At 39.8% G+C, this 21829-nt stretch overlaps 1 protein-coding gene across 22 annotated transcripts in view; it reads left to right on the plus strand.

Moving 5' to 3' along the window:
* Nucleotides 1-21829, plus strand: part of LOC100122401 (RNA-binding protein Musashi homolog Rbp6) — a 542632-nt gene that overhangs the window by 509141 nt on the left and 11662 nt on the right. For 7 of the 22 annotated variants that reach the window (XM_016981715.2, XM_032596994.1, XM_016981717.2 and 4 more), the window contains 3 exons: nt 18210-18275; nt 20209-20483; nt 21613-21677. In XM_016981715.2, coding sequence (XP_016837204.1) covers nt 18210-18275; nt 20209-20483; nt 21613-21654 — 383 coding nt within the window. In that variant the 3' untranslated portion in view covers nt 21655-21677. Of the gene's footprint in view, nt 1-4070; nt 4340-7074; nt 11018-11677; nt 11750-18209; nt 18276-20208; nt 20484-21612; nt 21678-21829 lie in introns of those variants that run through there. The other 15 variants (XM_016981711.2, XM_016981713.2, XM_016981712.2 and 12 more) reach the window with 4 other exon arrangements.

A 21829-nucleotide genomic window follows, 5' to 3' on the forward strand; every position in this document is an offset into this window, starting at 1 on the left:
ATCGTCCCAATATAAAAGAATCTATATACATTAATATTATACAAGCTTTATTGAACCTTAAAATTATACAAATATTTCTTGGGAATCGCGCAATATTGTAAATACGATACTTTTATTTCCCGCGCACATGAAACTATTATCTGAGCACTATATAATACACTAATCGATTTCAAATTTTTCGCGGACGATCGCAACGACTTCCGGGCACAAAGTTTACGAGCAACCAGATCACTTAGCGTTTAATGCAAAATGTTTCTCGAACAAGATGGGAAGGGTGTAGGCCGAGTTTGATGAAGCAGTAACGGCTGATCGTTCGCCGGCTATAATTACGTTTCGGATCAAGAGTTATATGCGCAGGTGCGCGCGCGCGGAGAGAGCTATTGCATCCGCACCAGCGAAATGAAAAAAGCGCAAGTCGGAATGGAGTACATATATCCGTGTACAAACATAGACGTTTTTAGTCGGAAGTCCTTTTTCCAAAATTTAAACAAAAATCTGTGTTTGCTTTTAGAGTTGAAATTTTTTTTTCCTTATGTTTTTACGTTATTTTACTTCACCTTCTCTTTTTTTCTACGCAGAACCTTTACACAGATACTCGTATAGAGACAATTTCACAGATATCGATCATGCGACCTACCCTACAACGCTGCTCAGTACGTTCTGACGAAATACACTTTGACATGTTGACATTGATATATATATATATATATATATATATATATATATATATATATATATATATATATATATATATATATATATATATAAAAGCGACGATACTCGCGAGCTAGCCAGCTTTACACGAAAAGCAATGAAATTTAATAAATATGATATATTCGTACTGATGAAAAATATCGGAGAAAAAATATTTGCCCATTCAATCAACGCGTCGCGTGTAACAGCTTTATTAATTTATTCCAATCAAATCTCTTTTCCTCGACTCGAGCGCACGCAAAAAATTCATCCGCGCCGATTTGCAATTCATATAGAACCGCGCGCTATACAAAACTATATATCGATCGCTCTTGTGAGCGTCTATTCGCGGAATAAAAATATTTTTCTCTCGCGCGTGGGATATAACAAAAGCGTCGCGCGAATCCGATCGCTATCAGGAATCTTTTAATATTCCCCGTAACTGCAAGGAGATCTTTATTAACGTCACGACCCTCGTTTCGCGGCGAAAGACAAATAGCAGGTGGTCTCGAGCGCGATACAACGCCGAGGGAGTAATAATTCCTGAGAGCGCGCGCGCGGCTTTGCCAATCTAGCCTGACGATGCTTTCGCCCCCTCTTATGTACCCGCCTCTTTCTCTCTCTATCTCTCTCTCTCTCTCTCTCTCTCTCTCTCTCTCTCTCTCTCTCTCTCTCTCTCTCTCTCTCTCTCTCTCTCTCTCTCTCTCTCTCTCACCTCCTACGTCACAGTTGTGCAGCCTTGTTTGGTTTTTTTCCCTTCGTTTCGTTTGTTTGCCTCCCATTGCTCTCTCGCGTATACAGCCTGTCTCCTCGTTTCGCGTCGCTCTCACTCGCTCTCGTCCGTTCATTTGATTCCTCCTTAATTCAGCTCGTTTGTCCGGGGGCAATCTCGCGAACTTGGCGTCTTTTTTTTGCTTTTCGGCCGAAAATCGCGATGGCTGTACGAAAACGAGTTTCAGAAGAATGATGGCGACAGGCCAAATTGAAAAAACGCTGAGGGATATCGTGATTTGGGCATCGTTCGCGAAAGCTCTCGCGACAAAACAAAAGCAACGGGCGAAACGAAAGTTCGTCGGGAAGAGCGACAGAGACGGACATCGAGAGTGAGCGCGAGAGCGAACGAGAAAAAAATGGCACTAGAGTACGGGCTGTAGGATTTCGACTAGGAGAAAATCCCGATTTAATTACGCATGTGTCGATACTACGATCGTCTGTGTATACCTACTGTGTACATATGCGAGTAATAGCCCGAGTGAAAAATAAAAACAAACGCACAGAGCAACAGCGCAGAGCGCCAGACGAAACTGCGACCTCGTGATATGTATATGCGATCGTGCTCTCGATTATACCCGATACCGAAGGGCAAATATCGTCACGCACGTCCTGCGCACGATGGCTTGAAACTGCAAACAATGTTTTTCGGACGTTGGCTCTCTCACTCCTTTTTCGAATAAATACCCACGAGTTCCTTGGCTATACATTGTAGAATGACAACCGTTCCATCCATTCGTTGCAATCACTCACTTCTCAAGCGGAAATTATGGCACCCATTCGATCAAAACTCGAAAATGGTTTCACCGCTCGCTTATCCGTTGGCTGCATATCGCTGCGTTTTCAAATTAAAACGCCGCACTCGCATGACTAATTCGATAACGAATAAAAAACGACGAAAAAATTGAGTTGCTCTCGATGGCCGTCCATATGGCTATCCATCTATAAAAAATCATCGAATTAATTCAAAGCCAACGAGCCAGCTTTTTTCGACATTTTCCGCTTGGGCCGATGAATGTGATCTCTTCGAAAAGCTCGTACACAGCATTCCACTCGATACTTCCCGATCTGTAAATCGCCAGTACTGGCCTGCGCACATCATTCTCAATAATTCGTTATACAATCTCCACCCCCCCCCCCCGCCCTTCACTCTCTTTCACTCTCCGTAAGGCAAAAACAAATGGTTCACGAGGCATGGCTGCGGTGCGTACAGGTACAGTTAGCAGTGCGTACTCTGCGGGGGATTGAATTCCCGTCACGTCGAGGTGTTTGCGCTAACGCACGGCTATACCTGCAGCGCGACTGCTATATACGAAAAAACTATGCGCTGCAGTAGAGCACACGCGTATTTCCCAATGCTATTGCCCACACACACGCACACACAGGAGCGCGCGCGAGCATCAAGTACAGAGACCAACATTCACACACACTCACACAGAGAAAGCAGAGAGTCTCCAACGTCCGAAAAACATTGCGCAAGCCGTTTTGTCCCTCTCGCTGTTTTTCGAAAAAAGGGATTGAGCCGACGAGTGAGGCGAAAAGAGTATAGAGCCGCGGGGACAGAGGAGATCTTTTTATTCGGGAGCGCGCCGTAAATTTATATCGCGATGCCACAGCCCCGCTGGTTGGGATCGCTATACATATATATATATATATATATATATATATATATATATATATATATATATATGCATATGTGTGAGCTCGCGAGCTTTGATTTATTTGACGAGCTGTCAAGCTCAACTGGAAAACCAAAAATGCACTTTTGCCCAGAGCAGCGCACAGCGGATTCGAATCGGCCGAGTGGGCGGCTGCCGCCCCTTCCGCGCGCGCATTTCGATTGTATGCGTCCGCTTTTTTTTCTCGTTTGAGCGTGAGAAGCGCGTACGCGATGCGGATATGGAATCGTATTGCGAGATCGCATTTTCTCTGGCGCCACACCGCTTTTCTATTCTCTAACCCTCCCCCCCCCCCAACCCTCCACCCTTGACCATCCCATCCCCAACCCACTTTTTGCCCATAGTAATGCAGCACCACCACCACCGCCACTCTCTTATACCATTATTCTTTTGTTTTGTTTCGTTCTCGTTTGATTTGTGTAGCTTTTTGACTTTTGTAGTTCGTAGAGTGTTTTGTTTTTCTATCTCAAATGCCAGTAGCTTCTTTCGTATTACTACTATCATCACGCAACTGTGAAAGAGAAAAAAAAATACAAACGTGTAATGCAGTGCGACGGCAGGCAAACGCCGAAATGCCGTTTTTTGAAGTTAACTATTGGGTAAATTCAAAACTGCGTACGTTTCGTTTTGCAGTGGCCGATGTAGTTTGTAAATCGAGGTACGCAGTGAAAACTCTCTTCTGAAAGCTCATCGATTAGCGAGGTGATGAAGTCGTCATTGCATACAGTCTGTCTCTATTCAACAATTTTTTCGGTGTATAATTTTCACGTTTTTTTAAATTGATTTACTCGAGTACTTCATTGCTATGTTAACTCGTTCCCTTCAGTAGACACATTTTTCACCGCGTACCGTTAGCAATAAAAAAAAAAACAACGAAACTGTTGAAGATCAATAGGGGACTTAGGGGCACTTGGTGGTACTTTGCAGGTACCTTGGGACTACCGCCCCTCACTACCGGAGACACGTCGCTTCACAGCTATCCGACAGAGTACAGAATCATTCCCGAACAATGAGCCCCGCGCGACGACACCGATATTGTCGCACCGCACGCACGAAAGAGAGAAAGATGACATGAGAAAAGAGAGCGAGCGAAATAAAACATATAAATAAAGAGTCGATGCGATACATGATGATGCGCTTATATATACATATGATATAAACCATTTACAAATAAAGAGACTATTATATAACTATAATTATTACCACCTGTCCGGGTGCACGATATTGTTTGTCTGTGCGTCAAGAGAGTTTAAGAGACCCGAGGTCGCCGGAAGGAATAGCGTCGTCCGAACGAAAAATTTCTTTGCTCTACGTACATACGTATTATACATGATAATATATTAGAAAGAACAAAGCAACAAACATATGCGAAAGGGTGGAAATTCGTGCATGGACCAACTACAGTTTTACTTAGGGGGTGCGAGGAAAAGCAAGCGTACACTGTGTGTGCGTCTCAGTGATAATTGTATACTGTATATATGCGTATTTAAAGCGAGCTGAATTCTTTTCTTATTTCCAAACCGGGTCGAAATTCTATATTATGCATCGAGTGCAGCGTTGGCCTATACAGCTACAATTACATACTTATACATCTTGCCTTCTTGAACGATCAATACAATGAACGACTATAATTAATTTATACGAAACGAAAGGAATGAGAACGCGCATTTAATGAGAAACTCCAGTCGAAGATCAAGGCTTATCGAATCATATATTATATAATCCAAAAAGCGGTCGACCAGTAATATCCAGCGAACATTCTTACGAACTTCCGGGCAGTCTCTCGCATTATCCGACGCCGGGAAAATTCAATATTACGTATACGCGTCGAACGCATCCGCGCGCGTGGGGGCCAACGGAACCGCCGTATTTTACAGTGATTACCTTAACGCGTTGGCCGGCATCGACGCCATAAATCGTCGAAGCTCGCCGTTTACTGCTGCGCACGCATTTGGAGAGTAGAGAGGCCGGTCCGAGAAAACGGCCGCGCCGAAGAGACGAAGGGATGCGGAGAGAAGCTTGATAACGGGGCTGGCTCGGCTTATTGTGACGCCGAGCCGCTGGCCGGCTCGGGCCACCCAGTGGTCAGACGCTTCGACGCTGTTGTATATACGCAAAACTGTTTGGCTTGGCTGCCGCGGCGAATGCGTATATTCCACAGGCTTGTGTATAGGGGCTCGGGCTGTTGCTTCGACGTAAATTTTTGGAGGGTTTCGCTTCTGGCATGGAAATAGATTGAACCTTTTTTTGCAGGAGCGACGTTATCGATATTTTATTTTCCTCGATGTAATACCCCGACTTTTGTTATGTGAAATAAAGCTTCCTTATTATGTTCGCTTTGTTCGTCCAGTTGAAACTATGCTTTTCCGACGCGAAAATTAAAAACATTATTTCTACTTTACGTTGCTGAAAAACATGTATTCGATGATACTCGCTTCTGTTTCTCCCCATAAAAAAATTACAGTGCGTACATCTCGATAATATTCCCTAAAAACAGACGAAAAAAATTTCGCTCGCGAGCTTTCGGAAGGAAAACACCTTGTTTTTCAAAATAAAACATACGCAGCCTCGCGTACCCAGAGCATTGACTGATGTTGTATTTTTTCTCCTTTTTATAATTTTTATTTCATGTAAAGCTCCGCCGCTCTCCTCTCTCCGCGCTGCCGACTCTTTTTTTGCATTATTTTGTTTTCGTTTTTGCGCGCGTTTGTTCATTTTTCAACGGCGTATAGCACCGCGGTAGAACGTATCGTTTTGCGCTTAATTTTTGTTTACTTTCTCCAATTTCGATTCTTCACGCATCAATTTTGCGGCTGTTATCCGCGATTCCACTCTTGGCAATTTTGGAATGATAAAAATAAAGGAAGCGAGTTAATAGGTAGAGCCGTTAAAGAGTAAACCGTCTGCTTCTCAATTCGTTCTATCGCGAGCGCGTTGCGCTGGAGCCGTGAGTTAATTATACGCGAGAAGCTGGCGGAGTTCTGTAAATATTGTGTACACACGTATGCGCGCACAGAGGAGCGCGTTATATTAAAAGGGTGGCTGAAAGTGCCGACGTTTTGTTTGCCCGCGGCTGCTCATCTGAGCTTCTCAAGAATTTATCGACAGTGGTGAAAAGGTGAAAAGTTGCGTTAAATGTTTTCTAAAATAATAAATATGATAAATTCTGTTGATGATATACTGATATCGCTTTGCGTTTAATATACTCTATAACTATAATGTGATTTGCATTCGATTATTCGTCCGATTTATCTATTTAAATATATTTATATTAATATTGCCTATATGAGTATGTCTACGTGAGGTATTATACACAATCTGTTTAAATACTTTAATAGTTTTTAAGCATATATTATTGAAACATCAATGATAAATTGGAGAGCCCGGGGTTAAACTGAAGTAAAATTTTGTTTATCGTGGCACATAAATGTAAAAATTATTCAACCTTACAATTATTAATAAATGCTACATATTATACAGTCTCATAATATATAAAGAGTCATAAATTACTCGACGCGTAAAAATATAATTATGTTGTTAATTAGTCTGAATAATACGTGGATAAAATAAAATTGAGTGGCAGCATGAAGCGAAAGCAACGTTAACGTTATTTCCTTTATGCGTTTAGTATTTTTAAACATTTTTTGAAATGAGTTTGTATTTGTTAATTCTTTGTATAATTACCGGACACGTAAAAACTTTATACAAAAGTATTATTTATTTTGCCACTTACAAATTATTTGTATTGGCTGTATTTGCGTGCCATTTAGTAATCATCTCTTGTTGATTCGAGTTGGTTTTTAAACGCCAATACAATGCATTGCGATTCAAAATTAGAAAAATTAGTAAAAAAAAAAATAAAAAAATACCATTAAACATGATTGATAAAGAGAGACAACACCCTGACCGGAAGTTAAAAAAATGTTCACAGACGCATGGCTGGCTAACTCCGTGGTCCTTCGTCAAGCGAAGCGTCGCCTGCCTCTACCTCCCTTCCATTAGGTAAACCAACAAATTTACCGAAAAACCGAGAGACGTCGTCGTTGAAAATTTTGTTGTATGGCGAGAACAAAATCGGATTAAGGAAGAATGACTATGTGCATTTTCTGGGCGATCACGACACGCCTCTATATTCAAGTATTAACTATAAAAATGAAAACAAAAAGATGAACGAAAAAGTATTTAACAGAGGAAGCGAGAAAATACGTGCGAAAACTGCGTATAAAAATGACAGTATAAATATTGTTTGAACCATGGGAAAGGACAACTGTTCTTATATTTTTTCTCTTATATACAATCTTTTTTAATATGTTTATCGATTAACTTCTTATTAACATGACGCTAAAAGCGATTGTATACTATTTTTTAAGTTCATTTAATGGTTTTTTAAAACGACAAAAAATCAAACGTCCGAATACAAAAATTGAGGTTTAAAGAAAGTCCGGTGGCAAAGTCCTACATATTTTGAAAGAATTTCCAAAGATCTATGTTAAGCCGCGAGAGAGATTTAATAGTTCTTTAGCTGGCGTATTTTGGCACACGAAGTCGTTTCACGCAAACATGTTATGAGTAAAAATATATGAGTCTCTTGAGTATTGATTATTTTTTACTTAGAATTATTTAAAAACTTTGATGCTATGCGTTGAATTATCAGGAGCAGGAATAGGACATCGATTTGATTTGACAGTTGAATAAAGAGTCATAAGAAAATCTCTCAAAAAACTTGTACACGTAATTGTCCTGCATGCAAAGATAAAATATTTACATTTAAAATACGTATGCTTATACTTGAAATTTCTCGAAAAAAGCAAAATACACCAATATAAGAAATAACCATTGTACTCATAAAAAAATTAATTATATCCAAGGGAATCGTTACAAAGTTTTACTAGCAAACAGTGTATATTACGCGCAATAGTAGAGATGAATTATCGCAGTATTAATGGTTACTTTCTCGAGTTTAACGTGTACAAGTTTTATTTGATCGAGGAAAGCCTTGCAAGACTATTTTCAATTATCTCCCTATAATCCAAATAGTAGCAATAAAGTATGATAACCATGAACTGAATAATTCTTTATTGGGGAAACTAAACTGCTGCGACAAATAATCTCTAGATATAAAAAGCTTAGGATCAATTGTAGTTTACTTCCGAGTAAATAGAGAACCACGTGGAGGGTGCATTACTTTTAATTGAAATTGATCTCGATCTATCAATAAAGTAACGCTGCTATAAACTTCAGTAAAAACAAGCAATTCTGAGCTAGTAACCAGTCTACAGTAGTACAGCAATTTTTCTCAATTACGGCAATACACCTTGCAATGGAAAAATATATTTATCCTAAAAAACAAGTACTCATGCTTGAGACTTCTATACGAATAATTTTTGTTTTCTCCAAAGAAATCCTGTTTCGTTACGTAAAGGTGAAACGTATTCTTCTTGTTTTCTTTATCTGCTTTAAAAGTATTACTTCCCTTTAAAATCCCTAGCGCGCTCGTAGGTTCCCTTTTATTTCCTTATATACTTTACGAGCAGCCCGCGTACCGACCGACCGCAACCAACCCTCCACGCGGTCTCTCGAAAATACACGGAACACACTTCTCTATCATAGACGTTGTTCGTAGGCAAAGAATAAGGCAAAAGAATAAAAAAGAAAAAACAAATAAAAAAAACGTTAACGTAGCGTTATTACATATAACCTCTCTCTTATAAACTAACAAACAAACCTTTTAATCGAGAAGAATTTAGTGTATTAGGTCTATGTAGCTGCTACATAACGCGATATGGGCGTTTCGGAAAGAGGCCGAAGGCACGCTGACTGTACTCTTTGGTCGCCGCTGGCTTGTAAACCCGCCCACGCTCCGTTCACGGACGGTTAAGAGGATTTGCCATAAACCTCCACCGCGGGTATCGACTTTTTTCCTTTTTTTTAATTTAACTGCAGATGCGCAACCAATTTCACTTGTTGAATTTTTTCCCTCGCATTTTCGCTTTTTTTATCCGAGCTTGCTCGAAATCCAATCAATCGCTCGTCACCATGAAATGGAATTTTATCGCAGAAACAAATTTTTACCTCCGGTGCAACAATGTGTATCAACGGAGTATAAACTTGAATTATTAAAAAACACATTCAAATCTAGTTTTTTGCATGCAAGCCAGCGACGAGAAAAGATAGCGAGATCGTGCTCAGGCAAAACTCTCTACGTCTAATTATCCATGAAAATAACTTACTGGTAATCGTAGAATAAGAATCAAATCGTTTCGACCCTACTAGATGTGAAAGAAGTTCATCAAGAAGCACTAAAAAAGAGAAAATTCAGCTTCTGCGTTTAAGAAAAAAATGTCGGCGGACGATTAGTAAAATAATAAAAAAACAATCGCTGCAGCTCCCTTCATATACATGAAATTGCCTTTTTCCGATAACTAAAATTTAACAGCTATTGCTCTACGCATTACACTATCACCGTTTATGTCATTGCATACCCGGAACATTCAGAAAATAAGATTGATGAGAGCTGTGATTCGATTTTTTTTTAATTAAGAAAGACAATGTTAATGATAAAATCTTGCTTCTTACTTGCTTCTATTATACAGTCAAGTGCGGAAATAACGAACGAGAAAAGTAAGAAACGCGCGCCAAGGATTGAAAGCCAAAGATAACTCAAGTCATTGTACAGGTAGACGAACTGAAAAATCCGTTTGAGAATGATATTAAGAAAGACATGGACGACGCGCGCCCGTCCGGGTTCGAACAAGTAATAATTAATCAAATTGATCGAGATAACTTTTTACTTATTTACAAAGCAAGCGTTACATTTATGTCGATTGTCTGCAAAAATCCAAGAACAACGACGATGATCGTAAATAAGTAATTTAGGATGTGACTAGAGAATGAAGGGAGGGAAGTCAAAACTAATTTACGAAGAAATGAAAAATCTAATGAGGGAGGAGCCACATCTGTCCTGAGCTTCAATTTGTTATTATATACGATGCTTGACGATATTATAATATTTTTATGCGCACCTATAGATCGTTCGCGTTACCTTCATCCTATTTCTTTACTTAAATCTGTTTGATGATTGCCGATTTCAGAATAAAAAAAAAATTGTATCCACTAACAAAATGCAATAATGTCATTGCATTAATTTTTAGTATCTGTTTTAAACTTCGTGAATTTGAACCATTATTTATCTTTTTGCTGTTGTTATATTTTAAATTTGTAACTTTTGTAGGGATGAAGTTGACACCATCGAGCTATGGTCGAATTGTTGCTATTCGTAAGATTGTTGTTATATCGCTGTGATTGCGTGCGGGTCTAATTATAATTGTCGAGTCTTCGGTAGGCTTGTACCGATGGTCGCGTACAACTGACGGTCTACTTTCTGTTCTTGCCTTACTACATGAATCATTTGAATATATGTTCACTTTCAGCATATGCCCCCTTGAGTTTTTCAATTAGTTGCTCCATTTTAAGTCCTCGTTACTTGCCACTTTTCTCTCTCTTCGTTTGTTGTTTGCTCAGTCGGTCAAGACTGTCGAGACTTTAAAGAAAAAAAAGAATTTTACACAAGACTACGATTAAAAACAAAAATGACAAAAGTGATCCTGCAGGCGCGAGAGTTTCACAAAACGATTCGTCGCCACATTCATTGTAAGTCCTTCGTATAAATTAATAAAAGTGAATGAGAAAAAGAAAGAAAAATCAAGTCGCGGAGTACATTATCACATAAGTTATTACGCTACGTACGTTCGTGCTATATGAACGCCAATGTAATAAAAAATCGCTGAGACTCTATAACAATTATCGATTTTAAGGATTATAAATAATTGAATGTCTGTAATGAATAAAAGATATCACGCAACAAAACAGAATAACCATGGCGGCAAAAAATAATTTCTATAGCTTATATAGTCGAACAACCTTTTAAGAGGCTTAACCCTTCTTCACTATACTGCATTGAAAGTAATTAGTTACTACTATATAGTATTTTATTCTATGAGCAAGACATTCACTGTCAACATTAGGTCGATTCGTATGCCTAACTAATCCTGCAGTTTTCGTATACTATATACTCGCACTCAAAGTTAAGGAAAGAGGCAGATTTTTTTAGCAAATTCGTAATTCTAAAAAATCGATAGCTTAAACTTGATAAAATTAAACTAAATGGATTCTTAAAATTTAAAATAGCTTTAGTAAGATAAATACAAAGTTTTTGTAGTTCAAACAAGTCATCGCGCAAATACAACGCAACCTTATCCATTATCCACTCTTCATATTTGCCTTTCTCAACTCCTAAATCACAGTTGTTCTCCCTTATGCATTAAATTTTTAGTGATACTTAGGGTAGTACTACTCTCAATTTACATTCATAGTTGTAGACCGAAGTCTTGGTTTTAGATTTAAAATCGCAAAAAGAAATGTTCATAAAAATATAATCTTTAGTGACATTGATTGACATAATAATAGTAGCGTTTCGTGATTTTTCTATGTAAGATAATGTTATCTGAAAGCTATGAAAATTTGTGTTGGGATAGGAGCGGTCGTGTACCGCGCAGTGGGACCAAGGGTGGGCCGAGTGTCTGTTAGCCCCAACGGGGGTTGCACCGGTAAGCCTTGAATCCCTTTTCAAATTATTACATTGTTTTGTCAAATTTCGCATATTTACGTGCACACGTTCAAGTTGAATCAGTAATTTTGATCCGTACAGTAGTAGTAGTAGTATATAACGTATCCAGTTTATAATATATTCTATTGAAAACATCCCGTTCGTTATTATATGATTATACTATCGATTACTCTGCATGAATTGTTATAGTATTATTAACAGTTCATTTCACAGATTAATTCACATACACTTGTCATTACAATGTAATTTGTTGTGTTACATGCAACTGGATACGAACTTCCATTACTATTACTAGATGTTCCGTTACAAAGTATATCCATATAGAAATTAAATCATAGTTTGGAATTTGTCTCATCGGTATGAATCATTATGGAATGCTTTAGGATTCAGAACGCCAACTACTAGCATTATTGCATCTTTCTGATCGTTACTAGAAATTGTAAAATAATATAATAGCCAGTAACAATTTCAAAGAAGAAGAATAAAATGTTCATCGAGAAGAGCAAAATACTTCAAGTAAGCATCTTCATAGTTTTTTACTCTAGAAAATTAAAGTCATCCAGTCCCTTATATTCAATCGCGTTTTTCCTTTCTCTCATCAATTCTCAGTAGCAATAACTCCAATAGAATTATCTGAATAATTCCTCAATGGAATTTCGATTATTTTCGATCAGGAGTCTAACTTCGATCATCATTCTTAAACCTGCAACTCGTATCTCTTGTAGCATCATTTCGATTATACACAACATTTGGCAGAAGAATCAACGTTACCCCTTATCCCTCTCACCCTATTATCCCCCAAAAGCACGATCGTCGAAACTTATTCGATTTTATCGGGAAGTCTTGCTCGGGTCGCGCGACTTTTCCATTGCCTAGCGAGAGCAATGAAAACTCGACGATGTCGCGCACAATGAGTACCCTCCCGAATGCTCGTTCATATGATGTCGCGCACAAAGCACGGTAAAATGTAAAAGGTAGTAGTTTTTAAGTCTATTGAAACTGAAATAACCTTTAGTGCATTCTTCTTCTTACCTTCCCCGTCCGCTCTTCCGGAGGTACAACAACGAACGCGAAAGGAGAGTAGGAAAACGGGAATACTTCGAGCCGAGTCACACAAACCCGTGCTTTCTTTCTCCGGCGAGTCTTTTTTCTTCGCGACTCGCGACGCGGCGGCAGCGTATCTTCTCGGTGACTGGACCGTGAAATCGTCTTTTCCTGCCATTTCTTCGATTCCGAACGGCGAAAGGATTTTTGTATGTAATACTTGCCACGCCGTTGCCGGTTTTATATATACTCGGAACGCACGCCAGGCTTCATTTTGTCGAGAGACCAATTCTACCCGGAACGTAGGACGCATTAGAGTCAGCTTGACAAAGCACCCTAAGTGCTTAGCCGATCGAGTCATTGGTCTTCCTTTGTTCAGTCGTGTCATAGAGTAAGCTCACGCGGAAAAACTTGAAATCCTTTCGAATACAATAGAGATAGGGTAAAATTATCGTAGAAATGTTTAAAATTTGATGTTTTAACAGAGATTTAAACAGTAGTGTTAGGACTCGAAACCATGTATAAAAACTTTTCGCGTTTGAGTGCGAGTATATTAAACTGATGTTGAATGATTGTCTAGCTCATGTATAAAAGAACGTTTCTTTGAAAACTTGTCAACATTTTGTTTTGTCCTATGGCCGCCTTTGAGAAAAAACTTATTTAACTTTGGGACTTGCAAAACTTGTAACTTGCTATTTTAACCTTCAAATATTTGATTCTTTGTTTTCTTTATTATTTTCTGACTGATTTTTTTGTTATAAAAATTAATTTTGATACATGTATACGTAGTTTAGGAATTTGCCCCGAAAATCGTTTTTAAGGCTATACTAGCCTCGTTTTGTATGTTGCCAAATCCTCCTTTAGTATTGAAAAGAAAATCTGAAAAATTGTAAAAGGCAAAGTCCACCTTGAGTGTCGTAAGCAACGAAGAGATTCGCACTCAACTGGGAAAACTTAGGCCAAAGAGATGACGAAGACTACCGTCACGAAGAAGCAGTATCAACTAGGGGCGAGTAATCTACCATCTACCTAAACCTACTGTCTCTTAGAAACGACGTCGTGTACACTGTGTTTATTTATAGAGAATAGTGTTTTATCCGTGGGACGATTTATCGAGATATTGACTTATCTCTGAATTATACACATGAAATGAAATTCAATGAATAAAAGTATTAATTCTGAAGTAACGTATGAAAAATTGACGCAACTTGCATCACATGCAAGCATTTTTCGCTTCAATTAACTGACTTAATGGTGATCATCAATGAATCTCACCAGTTTTTGTGCAGTAGACTCACATATTTTGTATTGAATCTGAAGTATTATAGCTTGATTATTAACATGAAATTTGATAACTCATGACGTATACGATCACACTTTGTGCACTCAATTGGGCTACTTGATTATTATACACACTAATGAATTTCCTTTTGTTACCCGAGTACAAAGCAACTGTAGATTGAAAATTTTGTAAGCCCCCGCATCTCCATTATCAAGTCCACTGCCTAATCTTCCTCTAGCTTGATACATATCTCTGAATCGTCCTGCGGAGAGACGAAAGTCCGTAGTTCGGTTCGTAGAGGTCGATTATTATTACTATATTATTATATTGTTATTATCATGCATACATCTGCAAAGTTTATACAATAGTTTATCATTTTTTGTACTAGAACGTGATCGTAGATTACAATATCATTATTATATACACGCATACTTCTTACTGTTTGACTTACCTTTTCTGTAAAAGTGTACACGAGCAGTTAAAACTTAGAGAAGTTAGGTTTATAGTGTGACACAGTTATTCGTTATCTGTAAAGTATATACCACACAACGTCTTAGGTAATATCAATTGAACCATATTCGTAACGTGTTTTTATCACATTATACCATGTTTATTATCATTATCATAGATTAATCAATATTTAATATTAATAATAAAATAAGCAGTAGTGACAGAGCGTCAGATTAGCAGTGACGCGCTAGTAATATAGTTACGATATCGCCGGATTTTGCCATGTATAAGAATCATCCGGCGGTGTCGTCGAGTTTATAGTGGCGATTAGAAATATAGATTATTTTTATTTTTTTTCGTAGAATAGTACATATTTATATAACGTAGATAGTTGCGATATACTTAAAACGAATAATATGTTTTATTATTATGAGTGTCGTGTGTGTACTTTTTTGAAGACTAATTGTATATATCATAATGATACGTTTCGATATTTAAAAGTTTATAAGCAAGCACCTGACTATTATATAACAATAATAATAGTATATACACTTGTTTCATTAATAACTCATATAGGCATAGTAAGATACTCAACATTTTGTGATAAGATTATTAATCAGATTACATATACGCTGTTGATATTATATTATATTACATACATAGCGCTAGTGAAATAATTAGATTAGAAGATGGATATTTTCATCTTGAACATTAACGTGTAGCATAGAATTTTTTATAACCTAACATATATTTTATGTAATAATGTTGATTAATATACATGCTGCGTGTGAGTGTGAGTGCGTAGCATAATTTATAGGCTACATATACCGTCGATTAATATTGAATTTTTTCTTTTACTATATCAATAATATATTTCACAATCAAGAACATCTTTAATTTTTTTTTCAGTTTGATTGCCAATACTAACTAAAATGATATTTTGTTTGAATAATAACAATAATTTACTCGCTTACAAAGTCAGTCCAATGTGTTGTCCGATGCAGTCCTGAAAAGAAAACAAGAGAGCATGAAGCTTGAGTTATCGAAATGTTTACAAACCGCTGTATGTGTACATGAATTTCAAAGCGATCGCAGCAGCCCGCCCTAATGAGATCTCGCGATTCTTATTCAAAGCGGGCAGAAAAAGAAAATTTACATTTCGAAGACCCTCTCGTCTCTCGATACAAATCCTCGGCAATAAAAAAGTCGCGCGAGCTCTCTCGCACATGGAGCCCGCGGCCCAGCTTCGACATTTCCAAAGGAAAAATTTCCCTGTTCGGTAGCGTCGCGCCGTAATCTTCGCGGATGGGAGCTCGAAAGATCAAGGGTTTCGCGGCGCGAATTCGGCGGAAATCGGAGAGAGAAAGAGCAAGGCAAAGGCAGTACAGTTGCGCAGTCAGCGAGCGTCGGCGCGTCTCCAGAGATTTTCCGGATAAGAATATTCCTGGTATAGCGTGTGTATACGGCTCTCTCTCTCTCTCTCTTTCTTTGCCCCTCTCGAAGACGCATTTCCCTCCTGCCGCGTGCAGCCAATGCCTATATGTACAACCTCGTCTAGAAGTCAGCGCGGAAGCCTTACTCCGCAGGATTTCGCTTATATTCGCCCCGTCCTTATCCGGTGTCTCGATCGCTTTTACGTCAGTCGCGAGCGGGCTCGCGAGATGCACAGCGCACTCTCGAAATAGATGAACTCTTGGCCTACATCCCTCTGCTATACCCGCCACGGCCGATATATAAACTCGTATATGCGTGTATATATATCTCGCGGGGTGAAAGAGAGAGAAGAGGAGCGAGAAAAACGTCTTTGGCGACGACAAGAATGTGAAGATGACGCGAATCAATTTATCTTAGCCGGTTATCGGGTTATCAAGTGATCGCTCGCATCCGGTCTATTTCCGCGGGTATATGCGGTATGCCGCAACTAACTTTTTCGTATAAATAGTCCGCAGCCCGCGCGTCATATCCAATATCGTTAAATTAAACTCTCGACTTGCGCGGCTCTCTATATCCTTTTTACTTTTCGAACTTCCCCCGCTCGAGTCTCGTTATTGTCACAAGGACTACCGGAATCAATTTCGTCGGCCGGCTCGAAATCGGCCGATCGATTATCGTCCCTCTCCCCATCCCATTAAACCAGATACTTAAATATACGACGCGCCCGCGGCCCTCTTCCGCTCATTCATACGCGCGTATATTTCACCGGCGGCGCTTATGCCCGTCAAACCCTCTCTCGAAATAGAGCCGTAATATCGAGCCGCCGCCATCACCGCTGAGAGAGATGGAGATAGAAGGGGAGCGATCGACGCGAGCGATATCGTAAAAGAAGCAACTCGCTCGCGGCGTATCCGAGAATCATATTACGTTCTATTTATCGTCGATTGTCATCGTCAGGCCGCGATGACACCTCATTTATCGAGCCTCCATCCAGGGCCGCAATTCCCGTCCCATTGAAATTTACCGCTGCTGCTGCTGCTGTTGCCCTCCCCTGGTTACGACTATTCGCCCGTAGCAACATTCGATTTTCGACTTCCGACTGCGTCAAGTGCCTATATATCGCTGACCTGTGTGTATGCGAATCGCGAATTATAGCGATTTTTCCTCGATTCGTTTCGCCGCGTAAATTATGCGACCCGTGTGGAACAACGGCCGTTTATTTTCACGAGAACACATTTGTTCGCATGTAAGCGACACGAGCGTTTATGGGCAAGCGCGCGAGTTGTGATTTGGTTTTGAGAGCTTCCGTTTTACTTATGTTTTCTGATTTACATCTCGAAATACGTGCTCTCCCAGTGCCAGTACTAGATAAAGTAGTTTTTAATACCTTTTGATGCACGCGGTATTGTAATCATACTCCGTTGCATGAGAGATTTTTTTCCTATACTTTTAAAGACACTGTTTGTTAAACTGCAAATCTACAATGGTTGAGTTAACGATTTCCAAGTATATTAACATACCGCGTACCGAATTAAATTCCACCGTGCCAGTTTTTCCTTGCGTTAATAACCATCCGCCACGCCCATCTGCCAACGTTATTATTAGCATCGTTCTTTATTAATATCAAGAGTATTACCGTGCTAGCGCGGAAGTGGAAGCGAGGCTCGCGCATATTCGGTGCCACCGATACGGCACGTCCAACACACTGTGCTGCGGAAGAAATGTATGAAGACTGACACATACTCGAGCCAGTGACACTCTTTAGAGATTCGAGAACGATTTCTCTCACTCTGCGTACTCCAGAAATATATTATACACAAACACTGTGCATTTATTTATATACGCTTAATCATGGACTAACCTCGGTCACATCATCATGACACTCGGGAAATCGCTCATACGCCGCGTTTCTGGTAGAATCGTACTTTTATCAAGTAAATTCATACGCATTTGCCGATCTAAAGTTGACGAAACAACTCGCTACAGCTTGAACACTCATCATCTGCAACACATTGGACGAGCGTGAATGCGTGTACCTTCTAATTGTTGATTTTGTTAGTTTTGTTAATGATTCATTTGATCACGCTGTCCTTTTTTTCTTTTATTTCAACAAGATATTAATGATTAATAAAGTTTGGGTTAAAATGAATTTTTGAACAATGAGATTTGCAATTCGGGAAAGAAAGAAATCAAGTCGGGGAAGCATTGTGATCAGAGTTTTGTGTTTCAGTGGATCTTACCAACGGACAGCTCACCCCGAACAACAACACACCCTTGCTCACGCAAGCTCTTTCTGGTACGTTGCATTCTTCTCTCTCTCTCTCTCTCTCTCTCTCTCTCTCTCTCTCTCTCTCTCTCTCTCTCTCTTTCTCTCTTTTTTACATGATTTGTTTGATTGCGCAGCTAAATCTTTTTGTTCCCATTGTTGTGTTACCCACTGTGAAAAGAGAGTGTGACCGAATTTTTCCATTGTTATAACAGCTCATTCTATTTCTCTCCTCCATCTCTTCCTGACTTATAATGAACGCAGCGAAATTCACTGTGCGAAAAAAAAGAGAAAAAATGAAATTCATAAATCAAATAGAAGAGCAATCTCCAAAAAGGAAATTCGATCGAATGAAAAAAGTAAATAACATTAAAATTCACGAGGCACCAGCAGCCTGCGTCGCACCAAAACTTCATAAACTCATGAATCATCGACTCGACAGAAAAGCCACTCAAACGACAAACAAGCGTATAATCGATCCGTCGAAAACATTTCGATTTTAAAGCGCAGAGCCGTGTAATTTACGAGCGGGATCGAGAAGTACTTAAATACGACCGGGCAAAAAAGCCTCTCAAACCGTGACCGCTCGGAGAAAAGAAGCTCTCGCTACACTACCGGATTCCAGGGTCGTGCATATGGGTTGGCCTCGCAAGCTTTCCGATAAAGCCTCTTTCTCTCTTTCTCTCTCTCTCTCTCTCTCTCTCTCTCTCTCTCTCTCTCTTTCCTCGCATCGCATCGCCTCGCCCCATCCGCGGTAGTCTTCTCCTCGATCCGCCCTTAGACTTTCCCATGCCGCCGCAATCTCCTCTCAAATAAATCAAACTTTTGAATCGCGCCACCGCCACCTTTCCGATTCCCCTCCTTCTCGAGCTGTGCTGCTTCGCCCAAGAGACTTTGTGTGTCCCGTCCTCGTAGTCGTAGTCCGCCCCCTCTGCAGCGCATCGGCAGAAAACTTTGTAACCGGCTCGACATTGTCCAAGAGTTTAAAAGCCGAATGGGTTTTTAGATTGTGCGCGAAGCGACGATCGGTTTGCCATCGATCGCATATAGCCGCGCTTCGTTTCGTCCCTTTCTCCACTCTCCGGTGTCCGCGTAGTATACTCTCCTCAACCCTCCTCGTTCTTCTCTATATATCGTAAACTTCCGCCCTTTCCGCGTGCATCACTGTGCTACGTCCTTCGTTGTCTTTTAAGTATCGAGTGTCACGGTAGTGGAGATTTTTTGTAGGGAATTTGTGATAGTCGACTTTTTCACTGGGAAAGTCGAGGTTTTATTTTCTTCGGCCAGCTGACTTATTGGAAAGCTGATTTAACTAACGAATCCATTGCTTTAATTAACACGACTGCGCTGCCCGAGGATGTTCACTGGTAACCCAATTCTTAAATTAACACCTGAAAGAACGTTTGTTTAATGCACCTACGTTTCGATTTGAAGCAACTACTCTGATTCTTTTGTGTCTCCGTAAATCGAACCTTTTGTGTCCTGATGGTATATTATTTTTTGCATAAAAAACGCGCGTGCATTCACGGATTGGTTACAATTTGTCTGTCTATAGTTATTGCTCATATACCACCTACATAAAAGATGAGCAATAAATGCCCACTTTTTTGTCCATGTAATGTCTAAAACATTTTCGTATACACAAGCGGTTTGTAAAAAATTTCCACCACTATTACACTTTCGAAATGAATGTTCTATCACTATATTAAAATCCTTTGACCTGAAAACTCCTCTATCCTCTTGCTGTGAAATTCCGAAATAGTCGGCAAAATGATCGCATCGGAAAAACCTTTGAAATATATTTGACTAAATTTTATCACGATAAAGATAGGTCACACACACACACACACACATCACATAAAGAATTTCTAAAAAAAAATACCTGATAACCTATTTTTCACACTGACTTTGATAAGAATAATTTGAAATTTTCAACACAAAACTAATGTGATTATCTTTCCAGTGATGAACAACTACCAAGCAGCAGCACAGGCCGGCTTCCCACCAGCGTCGCCGCACGGTGCTGGTGGTCATGGCGGACCCCAGGGCCGCTCCTTCCCTGCGGCTAACTCGCCTGGGCCCATCGATATGTACAGTTCGAACGCGGCCGTAGCCGCGGCAGCAGCAGCAGCAGATTCGGCAGTGGCCAGCTACGTCCAGGCGGCGGCCAGTCCACAGCCGCCCACCACCGCGTTCCCAGCGATCGCCGTGTCACGCGCTCCGCTTAATTACAGTCCCGTAAGTTTGCAACGAGACAAAGTACAAATTAATCAATAAATAGTTTTACTTTGAAAAGGTATCAGAAAAAAGCTTATGAACTTTTCAGTAGAACCAGTCGAGACAGACCAGACCCTGGTATCATAACGTTCCTAGTTTCAAAATTTTAACATAAAGGCAATTAATCAACTTTAAATTTTGGAATCAATGCATTCACCCGCATTACCCCTTGCATCCCATGGTTCAGAAATTCGAGCGGTAGCCGTAATGAATTCTCGCACAGCAGCGGGTATTGAAATAATAATCAGAACTAGAAATGAAGGAAAAGCGTCGTCATAATGCACGTACACACGCGGCGGGTGGAACGATTTTGATTCCCCGGCTCGTCGTCATGCACGCGAACAACCCCCTCGAACCTCACCCTCTCTCCCAGATAACGAGAGCGAGAGCAGCCCCTAAGGGGTGCGCCCCGTGCTTTTCTTCTCTGTCTCGTGCTTCATTGACGAATCATTCGACTGTCAACGGGGCTGCACTTCCATTAGTCACGAGTAGTCTCGTGCCTACTCGCTGTTCCTCTCTCTGATGCTCGTTGCAGCAGCAGCTGATGTGATAATGGGCCTCGACTCACCGAGATTTACTGATTTTTTTCCTTTATTGCTGAAATCGTTGTTACTTTTTTCTTATCTTCAAATAAAATGGAAGGCTCGAAAACGAGTGGATAAAATTCAGCTACCTATATGAGGGTAATTGTGTTTCGAGGGAGAGATTAAATGAGATTGTAATCTGAGCATCGAAATTAATTTTGTAAATGGGAATCGATGGTCACTTGATGATACTGTTCGTGCTGTGCCCTTAAAAACATTGTAGATCGAGAGATTTTCAAGCGAATAACATTGTAATTTGAAATGCGAGTTATTAAAAGAGTATTCAAATGTTCGATGCTAATATTCGTGTTATAATTTTTTTCAAACAATCGTACCAATACGTTTCTTCTAATAAAATATTTGCGCTGTTAGTAGTTGAAGCGAGATTTTTCAAATTTACTTTCCATTATCATTTTTCTTTACCTTTACTTCGGTGTTTGCCGATCCATTATTTTTGTAAACAGCAGACTGGATATTCGTTAAATCCTATTTACGTCCTGTTCTAGGGTCCTCTGATACCAGCAGCATTCACTAATGGCTACCATTGAGCCTTGTTAAGACCTAACATCAGGTGAGTCTTTATTACACTTGATGAGCGTGCAGCGTTCCTCATTCTTAGTTTAATGCACACACAAATTTATATGTAGAAAATTTTATTAAAAAATCAATAACGAGCGTTGAACCTCACATTATTCTACCCTTTTAATACTTTTGCCATCAATA

Source organism: Nasonia vitripennis, chromosome 2 (genome assembly GCF_009193385.2).
Source record: "Nasonia vitripennis strain AsymCx chromosome 2, Nvit_psr_1.1, whole genome shotgun sequence".
Lineage (NCBI taxonomy): Eukaryota > Metazoa > Arthropoda > Insecta > Hymenoptera > Pteromalidae > Nasonia > Nasonia vitripennis.